Source organism: Poecile atricapillus, chromosome 1 (assembly GCF_030490865.1).
Source record: "Poecile atricapillus isolate bPoeAtr1 chromosome 1, bPoeAtr1.hap1, whole genome shotgun sequence".
Lineage (NCBI taxonomy): Eukaryota > Metazoa > Chordata > Aves > Passeriformes > Paridae > Poecile > Poecile atricapillus.
The window spans coordinates 163,804,387-163,816,541 of NC_081249.1; the positions used below are offsets into that span (position 1 = coordinate 163,804,387).

Consider the following 12,155-nt stretch of genomic DNA (forward strand, 5'->3'; position numbering starts at 1 on the left):
GAATTTTTAAGAACACTTTTTTTAGGGTTGAATGGTAGAATAGAAAATCTGTGTGTTTTACAAGCCATACTACCAATTATATAGGTTAATATACTACACTGTATCTTACTGGTTTACTAGTAATATATTACTATCGTGTACTATATACTTGTAGGTTAGAATGTAATGAATTTTCAATAAATGTATAAAGATTTCCAGTTTTGGTCATTGGGGTTTTTTTGTCTCTATGCCCACCCAGTAGAAGACTTCAGAAGTCTCAGGACAAATATTGATTATCTTACAGAATCCCGACAGGTAGTTCCTTTTAGAGATGTTTTTGTGACTTTTGTTGGCATTCAGTCTGTTGTCACTGCCTGGTGAGGAAAATCACACATCCAGCCTTCAATTCACATCTTGATTAATAATCAGCTGATTCTTTTCAAAACGTGTTCTTGAGGATTTTCTCAAGGTTTATATTTGTGCTCAGGCAATGAAGCCCCATTGGAAATACGCTGGATCTGTGTTTCAGTGTTACTCTTTCAAAGTAGTTTCCAGATAGCTTAATTGTGAGCTCAGGATAGGCTGCTTGGTGAATCTGTGAATCTTCTCAACTGCCATTATGGTTGTATGTCATAAATAAATGCAGGTCACAGCATATGTGTAAGTCATAGCATACTGCATCCACTCTTTCTCAGGCTTCTCTTAGGGCACATGTAACTTCAGTTAATGTAATGCTTCTGCTTAATAGTTTCTACTTGTTTGATAGAAGTATAATAGAGGTGAATAAAACACATACAGAAATCATCTTCCTTTTCTTCCTTTGTACTGGTGTCTCCTTATCTTCCTATTCTTTGTTCAGGTGGTGGAGGTATATGGACAAGTTAATTTCTGTGTTAGCCTATCTGAACTAAATTTTAAGTTTGTTAAAAACCTCAAATGGCCTAAGAAACTGAATTTGCTTCTTTGGAAACACCTCTACTTGTATACATTCTCTTAAAATCTTGCAGCACTTTGTTACTGATGATGTGGACCTATATGAAGTGCTCTAGTGTTAGGAAAGTATGATAGTAATTTTAGAAAGTTAGCTGTTGGTTTTGGATAAGGTTTTCTCAGTTGTTATAATTCAGCTGTTATTTTGCCCTGCTGATTGCATGGTACAGCAGTGAGATTTTCCAGAATAACACTATCCTCAGCTTGTCTCCCTCACTGTTGCACTGTAAGCACTGTCTGTGGGAGCTGTGGTGCTAGATAGTTTGAGTACACACAGTGGAAGTCATCTCTTCTGCATTATACAGTTGTGTGTAACAGAACTTGAATTTCATAAATAGTTACATGCATGGATGCAATAAATTGGTTTATACAAAATTTTGTTTGCTGATAGGCTTCCGGTTTAATCTTCCAGTTCTGCAGTATGCCTGCCCATGGAGATTGTAAAATATCATACATAATTTCACTAATTGACAGAATATTCAGTGGGTGGCTACATCCTAGGTAGGAAAATAACATTCAACAGCTGTTTTTGTAAGGTGTTTCAGATGCATCATAAAGCAAATTTACAAGTATGCATACCCTGTCCAGGTATTTATACTTTGATACTGCAAATTTTTCAAAACTCTCTCTATGACTGAAATAAAATTTTTACTCAATTGTTCTTTCTAATTTAACAAAACAAACAAACAACCAAGAGAACCAAAAACTCCACATTAAAATGTCACTTAAATTTATTTGTGTTTCTGTCTTACTTGTCTTTGCCACAGTGTCATAATACAATTCAGGAGTAATCTTGAATTTTTAAGTGTGGGATAATAATGGATAATGTCTACCTTAGTTTGACTTCTAAAAATTTATTGATTAAACTCTTGGTTTGATGTAGCATCAATATTCTGTAACAGCACCAGTGTTTTGTTACTGAAGCAAACTGTTTGCTTATTACTCTCTTATTTCCAGTGGTTAGGTTTTAAAATCTCTTAGCACTGAGACTGGTGTGAAACCAGTTTGATTTTACAAAAATAGAAAGTTTTTACATAGAAAATACCTCCAAGTTGGTAACAGTAGTAGCTGGGAGTACCATCATAAGCAAAGCAGGTAACTTGGAATGCTGTTGTTTTATTTTTTTCTAGACTTTCTTGGAAGTGGAAGACAATCTCTTCCCCTGTTCTGGGCAGGCACAGTGCCTATCAAAAGCAACATCTCCTTGTGCCGAGCACTGCTTGGTTCACTGCAGTCCCATGAAAATCACCAGGAAATGTTGTCGGAATACAACCAGGGCACCTTACTCAAACTCAAGTATCTGTGTGTCAAGGCCGCCAGTTAAACACACTGTGCTGTCACGCAGTCGCTCCACAGAGAGTTTTGTGAACATCGGCTGTTCCCACAAGTGTCGAGGACACCACCACAGAGCGAGGAGCGGGGATATCCTAGAGACACACTCTGAATACTTTACTAGGAGCCGAAAACCTTTTACTCCACGCACCTTAATATCAGATGCTAAACCTTTCCTGTCAGAGTACAGGTTTTACACTCCTGCTCAAAGGAAGAAGAAAAATCACCACAAGCTGTGTGTGGAAGCTCAAACACAGACTGATATGATCAGGTACAGAGATTGAAACTTTATTTTGAAACTCTGGAATTTAGATGTTGTCATAATGTCTTCATAAAAACAAGATGTTTTGCTCTCACTACATTTGTATAAAACCAGAATAATTATTCTGATGTTATTCTAGATCTGCCTTAGCAAAAGCTAGAACAGAATGTGATTTTACTTTTTTCACTGGTGCATTTTGCTGTCTTCTTTGTGGAACAACTGATTTAATCTATACAAAGTGGATATGAAGTGCCACTAAATTCAAAGTAGAATATCACATGTGCTGGTGATAATCATTCCCTCTCTCTCCCTATACTCTCTGCTATATATGTTCTGCCTTGTGAAGAATTAACCAATATAAGCATGCAAGTAGTTCCACACTATTGCTCCTGTAGTCTCATACTTTCCAGTCTGTTAATTAATACATCATGCAAATATCCTTTTTTAACTCTTGAATGCAATTCTTCATTGTTTTTTTATCACTTGAATTTAAATATCTTCAGATATACCTCATATAAAATATTTTGAACAAAATTAATGTCCTTCTCTTGCATTGAACTTCTTAGCAAATTGAACAGTTCTGATTTAGTTTTGTTTCTACTGATACTGCCTTGTAAAGAGAAATATTTTCCCTTTTGTGTCCTCCATGCCTGTCCAACTCCAGTTTTGTCATAGAATAAATTGGGGATTTCCTGAGGCTGGAGTTAGGATAGCTTTGGCTCTGTACTGCAACTGTTGATTTTCTGGCTCTGGGTCATCTATTTTCCTGATGTACTTTTAATTTTAGGATAATCTCCATTCTTAAGTCTGAACAATCATGTTGAATATTTTATTATCCCCTACTAATATGCAGCTAAATAATTAATTCAAATCACCTGTGTATCTGACAGAAATTTTCTGAACTGTTCAGTACTACATTCTGTTCAGGCTGATGAGACATTTCCACAGTGGCACGGGGATTCTCATTCTGCATATTTTGAAAGCAGTCTACTTGGGAATCTAATACCTCTCTAAATTTTGTAGCTTTCCAGCTGCAGATAAAACGTGTGTGAGAAAAGTTACGAGTAAACAGCGGAAGATCACATCAAAGGTAATAATGCATCTATCTATCAGTCATCTGCCACCACCAGTGTGGGGTAATTCACTTCATCACTGCCACAGCAGTGAACAGCTGATCCAGGTGTTCTTCTCTCCATTGCCATGATATGAATTAGTTCCACAGAGGAAAGAGAATTTCAAAACATTGAGTATAAACTATAAGAAAAAACACTGAGGCACATGAAGAGATCTCAAATTTTTTATTTTTTTTAATTGTTTCTATAAGTGCAATATAAGATGTCTGCTAAGATCACAGATAATTGACTTTCCTGCAGAAGGAGGTATCCATTTTGTCTGTTTACTCAGAGTTTCTCAGAAAAGACATGGAATTTCTAGGCCTGCTTAATCACAGAGAGTTATTAGATTCATTTTAATGGTAAAATTGACTGTGTATTTGCACTGATTAAATAAAGATTTTTATTTCTGTGTTGTAGGCTGAAGATAAAAGACATACTTTGGATGAGCATGGGAGAGGAATAGGTTGTTGTCAAGCCTCCATCCTAAGGTGCCTGATTTACAGAAGGAGAGAATATTTGAAATGTTCCTTTCTCTACAGCTGGTCCTTAGGCCATAAGTCTTCACTGGCATTTCTCTTTATAAGTCTTCTTCTCACAGGACTTTTGTTGGGTTTTTAATATCAATGGCCTTTCTCAACTTCAAAATTCATTATTTTCTTGTGATAAGTTCCACTGGGAAGCCAGTTAAGGAAGAAAGCTCTGAAATATATGAGTATTTTCATAAGAATTGAGTCAGAATTGAGACACATTAATACAAGTGTTAGTTCTGTACATCTGAGCTCACAGACTATACAGTACTATGACTAAGCACTGCATTGCAGAGCATTTCCCACATCTTTTGCTGGACACTTAATACTGGGATTGCTACAACATAAGAGCAGTGTTGGAAATCAGGCCAGAACCCAAGGGCTCCAAGCTGATTCTCCTGATTGCTGACCTAAGTGTCATGTATGACTCGCTGATTTGCTCTCTGGCCTTTTCATATAACGGCATTTTTGTCTGAGGGAAAAAAAAAGTACTGTGAGTTCAAAAAGCATGCTTATGGATAACTGAAATTGAACAGCATCTGAAGGAGTACTGAGGTCTTCTGAGCACTGAATCACGTGAGGTGGTGAAATACTCTTGAACCACAGTCTTTTAGTTTCAGTGCCAGCAGGGGATTTTGCTACTGGAGCAGAGTTTAGGGGTGTTATGGTGGGTGTTTATGCAAAAGGAAATCGTATAATGGCACTCCATGACTCCAGAAGAAATGTGGTATGCAAGGTAGTTAGAATGTTGTTCTTTTTCTTGACCTCTGATTTTCTGATTAGGGAGACAGGATGCTGTCCTCATAAGTCTTCACCAAAGAGGATTGTTGATACTGAGTAAGTATGCTTAAACCATTTTTCTGCTCATTATAACATCAAACTAGAAAGCTTTCCTCAAAACTGATGAACTTGAAACATACAATACTTAAAAAAATTTAAGTGAATCTAAAAACAAAGAAAATTCATTATAACTTCAGAAGATTGTATAGTGCCTATAGTTTGTTTCCATTTGTTTTTAGGTCTGTAATTTTTGAAGCAAATATTGGCAAATGAAACACCAAATTGAAAGGCAGTCTTACCACATTTCTGCACCGAAATTAGACGAAAATTAGAAGAGTTTTGACTTATATTCAGAAACACTACTAATGCTTCACCAAGTGGCCTTGTAAAAGTCATTTAATTCTTTGTGCTTCAGGACAGGCTTGTGTTTGCCTAACTTTAGGCTTATAATAGAGGTCTCAAATACCAGCTCTAGGTAACTTTCTTGACTATAGAGGGAACCAAAATTAGAATATTTAGGCATGATAACAAATTTTATGTAATTAAAATCATGCAAGATATATTCCATTTTTTATTTTCTGTTTATTAATACTGAAGAATGACTCAACAGAGTTTGATTGGATGCTTTGGGAGACTTAGAAAGATGATATGAAAAAGAAACAGCTCTGAAATATTTTCTTTTGGGGGTTTTCTTTCCTGTTGTCTTTAAAGCAGAACTCCAGATTTTTGGAGTGTCTGATTTAAGATAATTGGCATCAACAGCTCTTTTAGAGGAATTAAAATAGAGATAAGAGGTGAAAGTCACCTCTCACACTAACAAGATTTTGTATATCAAGGAGATATGTTAAAATGAGTGGATTCTGACAAATAAGCAGTTTAATCATTCTCAGCTTCCATTTAGGACCAGCAATTTTCAGCTGCAGTCATATTCTCTAGAAGCTCCTTTGGAAGCTTTTACCCAGAGCATCAAACTGCAATTGTACACTTTCTTCCCAATTAGCTCCCCTTTCTTGGGTTTTGAACACTTGCCAGGATTCACTGATTCCCTCACTTGGGATCTCTGTGCTAATTTATACCACAGCAGAAAGTTAGCATAAAGACAAAGCACCATGACTGTCTTTCTAACAGTCTCAGATTTTGCAGTTTTTTTATTATTATCCAGATTGAACAAAAGGCTTAGTTTGTCGTGATAGCCCTACCTTTTATTAAAAAAACCTGCTGATACAAGAACTATGAAATCTTAATGGCCTTTCCTGTGAAGGTGATTAAACTGACTAAAATATGTCATACATGTTTCTGTGATAAAGCATTTAACATTGGGGTTTCTATTCTCCCTGCAGAGAAGAGGAGCTTTTATATTTAACTTTCATTGAAGATGTAACAAATGAAATTCTTAGACTTGGCGTATTTTCTAACAGGTAGGTTACAGTTGTTTTCAATTTTATAATACTATATCAGAAAGCCATAAGTAAGGGAAGTAGTGATTAGTAATAATTTCTTTATATGCACAAACACAGTTAGCCTTGCTTTTGTTTTGTTTCCTATATTTTTTTGCGTTATGTAAGAAAGGGGAGCTAGGAAATACCCGTAGGTCATTGACTTTGATCTGCTGCTAGGTACCATGAGATAAAAGCTTCTGTTAAAAACTGACCTGGAACCCTAGGTGGAATAATATTAAGAACTCATTTTAGTGTGCAACATCTGTTTTTCTAAATAGATTGAGTTACTAATCTTTTACACAACAGGTCCTTTATCCCCCTTCTGTCCTTCTTCCTGTTCCAGTATGAATTCAGTCTTCAGCATGAGTTGTAAGGGTTACACTCTCTTTCAGATAAAAGTTCACCAGCTGCTAAATCAGATTTTTTTTTTCAATATGTATTGGTTCTTTCTAATAAAGAACTCTCAATTTATGCAATAAAAATTGCAGTATTTCTATACATATACAGAATATATATACAAAATCTTAACCTATTTTTGAAATTCTGCATTCAAGGCAGTCTAATTTCATAGTATTCCAATCTTGCTCTGGACTGATAATGTTCCCAGCTGTTTTTTCCTATTCTGTGCATTCTTACTTTTTTTCTTCTAATGTCAAGACTGTCAATGAGAATACTAAATACACCAAGTAAAGAAATCAATGTTCAAGAAATTTTGACAGCAGTCTCCCTCTGGCTCTTTTACAGTAGTTTTCTTTCATTCGAACTCTTCTTGCACTTTTTTTTTTAAATAATTTCTCATGTAAGGTAGGTTAAATTCACTTGATGTTCTGTAATTATGTTCCAGTGACTCTTTACTTAAGTTGTCAGAGAACACTTTCTTAACAGAATTTTTTTTCTCATTTGGCCTAAGAAATGGAAGAGAGCTCTCAGGACTGAGGACTTTTCTCTGGATTTTTTTACTGAGGCTGGATTTTATTCCTTCTCTTTATTTATTCTTGTATACAGCAGCCACTATGGTGCATTCAAGAGATTTTGGATACTTCAGCATGCCAGTAGAATCACCACTGCATTGTTGATTCCCCCCAGCACATAGGCCCAACAAATCAAACACACACATAGTTGTGCTACAAGTCACCCCCACGATTGTCATGTGCTGCCCAGAACCAGGTCTGCCTGCTGAGCGTGTGTCCAGGGGGTTGCTGACTACAGGTAGCCCTGTTCGTGAGAGTGGAATTAAAACAGTCTTAGAGGTTCCATTCAGCTAAGAAAGAAAAATAAAAACCTATAGTCATTAGGTTATGTACATCTGGTAAAAGTTATTTTTCCTCCTGTGAAGTAATTTGATTTTTTATTTCTAGGGTCCTGGATGAACTGTTTGAGTGCTATATAGAAGCAAATAAGAACCGCCTCAATGAGGTATGTGCTGCCCTTATAATAGTCTCTGCATATTATTTAGGTGACATTTCCAAAGAGCATGGCAAATGCACTGGTGTGTTTGAGGGTAACCAGAATGCTCAGTGGGGAGCCTCTCTCTCTCCATAGATGAGATTTGCTCACTCATGGATCATAGCAGATCAGGAGTCACAGGTGCAGTGACAAAAAATGGACAACAGTCAATTCAGTTTGGTGACTGTTTAATTTAGTCACTTGATTACAAGCAGCCTTCCTTTCCTTCTGTCAGAGTTAAGCCCTGAGTCTGAGCAGTGCTCAGGTGCCCTGGGCTGGAGAAATGTGTCACCCTTTTCTCCCTTCACCCCTTAGGACAAAATGCGCCAGATGTTGGAAGTGCTGAAATCAGACCTCGGCTGCGGCCAGGACAGCGAGACAGAGTTGATGCATGCAGGCCAGGAAGCCTTGGACCCCCTGCATGTGCAGGAGTTTGATGTGCAAGAACAGCTTGAGTTTACCAGTAAAGGTCACAGGGTGAGGAAAGCTACAAAAAGTGAAGAATTCAGTGAGACCACGGAGATGTCGTTAAAGGAACCAAACAAATGTGAATCAATGTCATGGAGCGAAAGGTCAAGGGAGACACAGATCAGGGAGGAGTTTTCACAAGATACCACAGAAACTATGGATGCTGGGACAGAGTCTGATTCCTGTGGTGTGGAATTTGAAGAACACCCAGGCACTTCACACACCTGTAAGGGAGCTTTAAACTTGATGGCTTGTGACAGTGATTCAGAAGTCAATAAGGAAATTGATGAACTTAAGGAAAATTTTGCAGGGACCCTTCACATTTCACATAAGTATTCATAACAGTAACCAAAACATACCTGTTGAACAGGGGTTGAGCTCCTTCTGTGGTGAATTGACATTTGTCAACCAGGAGTAAATTGTTCGGCTTACTTTCAGTTATTTCTGTTTAAATACTACTAAGATCTCTCTAGCAGGATACTATTAATTGGGCATTAATCTCTGTGTAAATTAGACCTTAAAGGATAAAGGGTTGCTTATCAGTAGAATTTTGTATATTTGGCTATAATTGTATTACTCAAAACAAACTTGAGAATATTAAAGTTAGATTTATATTTTTAGAGCTGTAACAATAAGTTATGAAATATTTCTTATTTTAAATAAATTAATTGATAGTGTAGTGTGATTGATATGGTCCTGCTATAAAGATCTGAGATTTTGTAGTTTACAAGAATTCAACAATTTAACATAATTTAACATAAATTTAACATAAATTTAATATCAAAAAATGTCCTCTTCCGGAATGGACAAACAGTTCCACCATGTAGTGTACTATGTTACCACTCACAGAAGCCCACAAATGAAAAATCAAATTATTTCACAAGAAAATCCAACTTTTAACATATCTGTGTAGATTAATGACTGTAGTTTTTTATTTACAGTTCTTAACTAAATGAGACTGCTAAGTTCAATTTCTTGTATGAATGACAGCCATGGCATACCATTCTGCATCAAGCTTTAGTTTTGGAAAAGGACTGAATTGCTTACTGTTATGATGACTAGGACTATCTAGAAGACGCGTCAGGTACCTTGTACAGCAAATGAAAAAGAGGTGCTGTATTTTCTGGTTAAAGTTTAAATTGAAGTTAGCATATACATTGCACGAAATCAACCCAAATGTCACTGTTTAATCAGAATATACAGCTATTGCCTGACATTCCCATTGCTGAGCTTAACAGGTTCTGAGGAAATGCTGGCAAGTTACATTGTCTTGTGTAGGTGAGGAACTAGGAGAAGTCTTAGGAACCTGGATAGAGCTTGTCCTCTAAACTCTCCTAGGATCAGTTTTAACCTTCCTCCTCCAAGAAGCCCAAGTTGTACTGGTTCTTACATAACTGCCAGCACCTGCCTCCCCTGTGCCTCGTGAGCATCGACCCAAGTCTGTGACTTCGTCAGCCAGAGGACACATTGCAGCTTTGAGTAGCTCCTGTAGACAGACCTCTGCTTCACTGAACTTTCAGACAAAAAAGAAATGTCAAAAAACAGCTAGAGGAGGCCAGTCAGAGAAAAACATGTGTGGCACAATCACAGCATTGCAGTGCAGAACATGATTCCCAAAGAAAGCAACAAGGTGCTTTCCTGGGTGCCTTGTCCACAATAATAAATTGCTCTTGTTGACAATGCCAGGAGACCAGAGTCTTTCGGCCATGTACGTGTGGCTGAGCAGATGGGCACCAGCCTTTCATCTGCCACACTCAGCTGGGCTGCCTTGTAAATCTGGCCTGCAGCATGAGTGCTCTGCCTCACTGGAAAGCATGTGAGATAATGTGAGGACTTCTTCATTCCCATCAGAGCCTGTCTTGTTGAAAAGCAGTGGCCACTGGGCTGTCAGTACAGTGCAGGGAGGGTTTGTTCTCAATCCCAAGTGGTCAGAGACCTTCTCCCAACTTGAAGGAAACTCCCTCTCTATTCCTTGCCCCAGAGAGCTGAACAGAAGGGATGCCCTAGGAAACTGTTGTTTCTACTTTACGAAGAATTCTGATACACAGGGACTGGTTCAAAAACTAAAGTGTGGTTAGATGTATCCAGGTATAAAGCTTCTTTGCTCCTCTGACAGAACTTCACCCACTCTTGGGGCCCTCCATTCCAAGTTCTCCATTCTTGGTCAATAATGGGAATTTAGTTGGTTCTTCTTCCCTACATGTCTCCACACTTGTGACTTGTACATCGTAAAAGATGTCATTCAGGAAACTTTGGCTTCTTGTCAACATGAGTCTGATTAAAGATGAATAAGAATTTCACCCTCATGTTCTGTAAATGAAAAAATATTGTAAGAAAACACCACAGCAGTGAACCTCACAGAAAGGCACGAGTAATGACATACCCATTTCCTGTAATGCAACACAAAAATAAATAAAAACAGTTCCTTGACCATATTTTCTTGTTGATAAACTGTCTCAACATCAATGGCATTTTTTTCTGGGTAGATACAACTTAAAAGAGGAAATAAATTGATTAAAACAGACAAAGAAAGCACCGGTCTGCCTAAACCGTAAGTGTGAACATTTATTGGATGCACAGTGAAATGTCTGGTAAAGAACCAGAGAATCACACACCCCAGTATCCAGCAACTGGAGTTGTCAGTCCAGTCCTGAACTGTTTTCTCTCATTGTACAGGCACTCCCTGTCAGATTGTGGGGAAAAAAACATTCTAGATAAACGTTACTTACATAAAATCAGTTTATCTGCGGATCCAAGAGCAAATTTGGCTACCTTGGAATTAAGACTTTCACTCTTTTATTCACATTTACTTTAAGGTGGTGTTTAAAACCTAAGTTGTTTAAAGACCTTAATATGCAAGCCCGACCCACATCACTGGTAACATTAATCAACACTGGAGTTTAGGGATTTTTTCTGAGGGTTTTGGTTGGTTGGGTTTGAATTATTTTTCTCTCATCACATTTTACTTTGTGTTATACTCGAGTTTTGGCACAAGCAGTAGCGGAATAAGGCAGTCACACACCATTACAAATCCAAGTCCTTCAGGTGTAACAAACTTAGGGGTGCTTGGCAGTGGGGGTCTGCAATGAAAAGACTTTCTTCTGCCCAGATTCATGTGGGCAATATACATCATAACATCAATGGTTTTTTCAAATGGACAAAAGGCTGCTAGTGTTACTTAGCTCTTAAAAAAACAGCCTCTTACATTTAAAGCTACAGTTTTGTCATTACTGCACTTTTTTTCAAAGGTAGGATTCTGTTTATTTATAAAAAAGTGAAGTGGGGCTTTGCTTAGTGCTGACCAGAAGACAACAACCTTCAAGCCATCCTTTTATGCTTGATCCACCCAGTGTCTAAAGCTCCTACAGAGTTTTCACTTAGGCGTAGCTGCAGAATGACTTCACAATCTTATTTCTCTTCATTTCTGTACACTTCATTTATAGCTGTGAAAGGGTGGTTGTAATAATGATGCAGCCCAGCTGACAGATTTCATGATTCAACTACAAATGGCTCCATCAGACAGTGGGGGAAAAACGGACTACTTTTTTCCTCAGCAATGTTTTGTGCAACATTTATGAGTAAGAGAACTAACATCAGCATAAATAAAAATTAAGCCCTGGAGTTTCATTTGTAGCCCCTAAGGCAGGCAGTTCCATTGTGGTGACAGCACAGTTTTTAACCAGTGAGACATTCCAGTAACACCCTTTGGTGTGTGACTGCTGTTCCTGTGTCTGAGTACCTGGGAGAGGCAGCAGCCCCAGGCCACAGAGTAGGATAAGTACAAATAGCAATGCAAAAGGAATGTTAAAGTGAATAC

General features: G+C 37.7%; 1 protein-coding gene across 4 annotated transcripts in view; it reads left to right on the forward strand.

The window, feature by feature from the left end:
• The window catches only part of SPATA7 (spermatogenesis associated 7), a 36,014-nt gene extending 25,179 nt beyond the window's left edge, over nt 1–10,835 (forward strand). For 3 of the 4 annotated variants that reach the window (XM_058829156.1, XM_058829155.1, XM_058829158.1), the window contains 7 exons: nt 2,100–2,572; nt 3,587–3,653; nt 4,096–4,166; nt 4,989–5,042; nt 6,326–6,403; nt 7,783–7,840; nt 8,186–10,835. In XM_058829156.1, coding sequence (XP_058685139.1) covers nt 2,100–2,572; nt 3,587–3,653; nt 4,096–4,166; nt 4,989–5,042; nt 6,326–6,403; nt 7,783–7,840; nt 8,186–8,680 — 1,296 coding nt within the window. In that variant the 3' untranslated portion in view covers nt 8,681–10,835. The remainder of the gene's footprint in view (nt 1–2,099; nt 2,573–3,586; nt 3,654–4,095; nt 4,167–4,988; nt 5,043–6,325; nt 6,404–7,782; nt 7,841–8,185) is intronic. The other variant, XM_058829157.1, reaches the window with a different exon arrangement.
• Nucleotides 10,836–12,155: the final 1,320 nt, after the last annotated feature.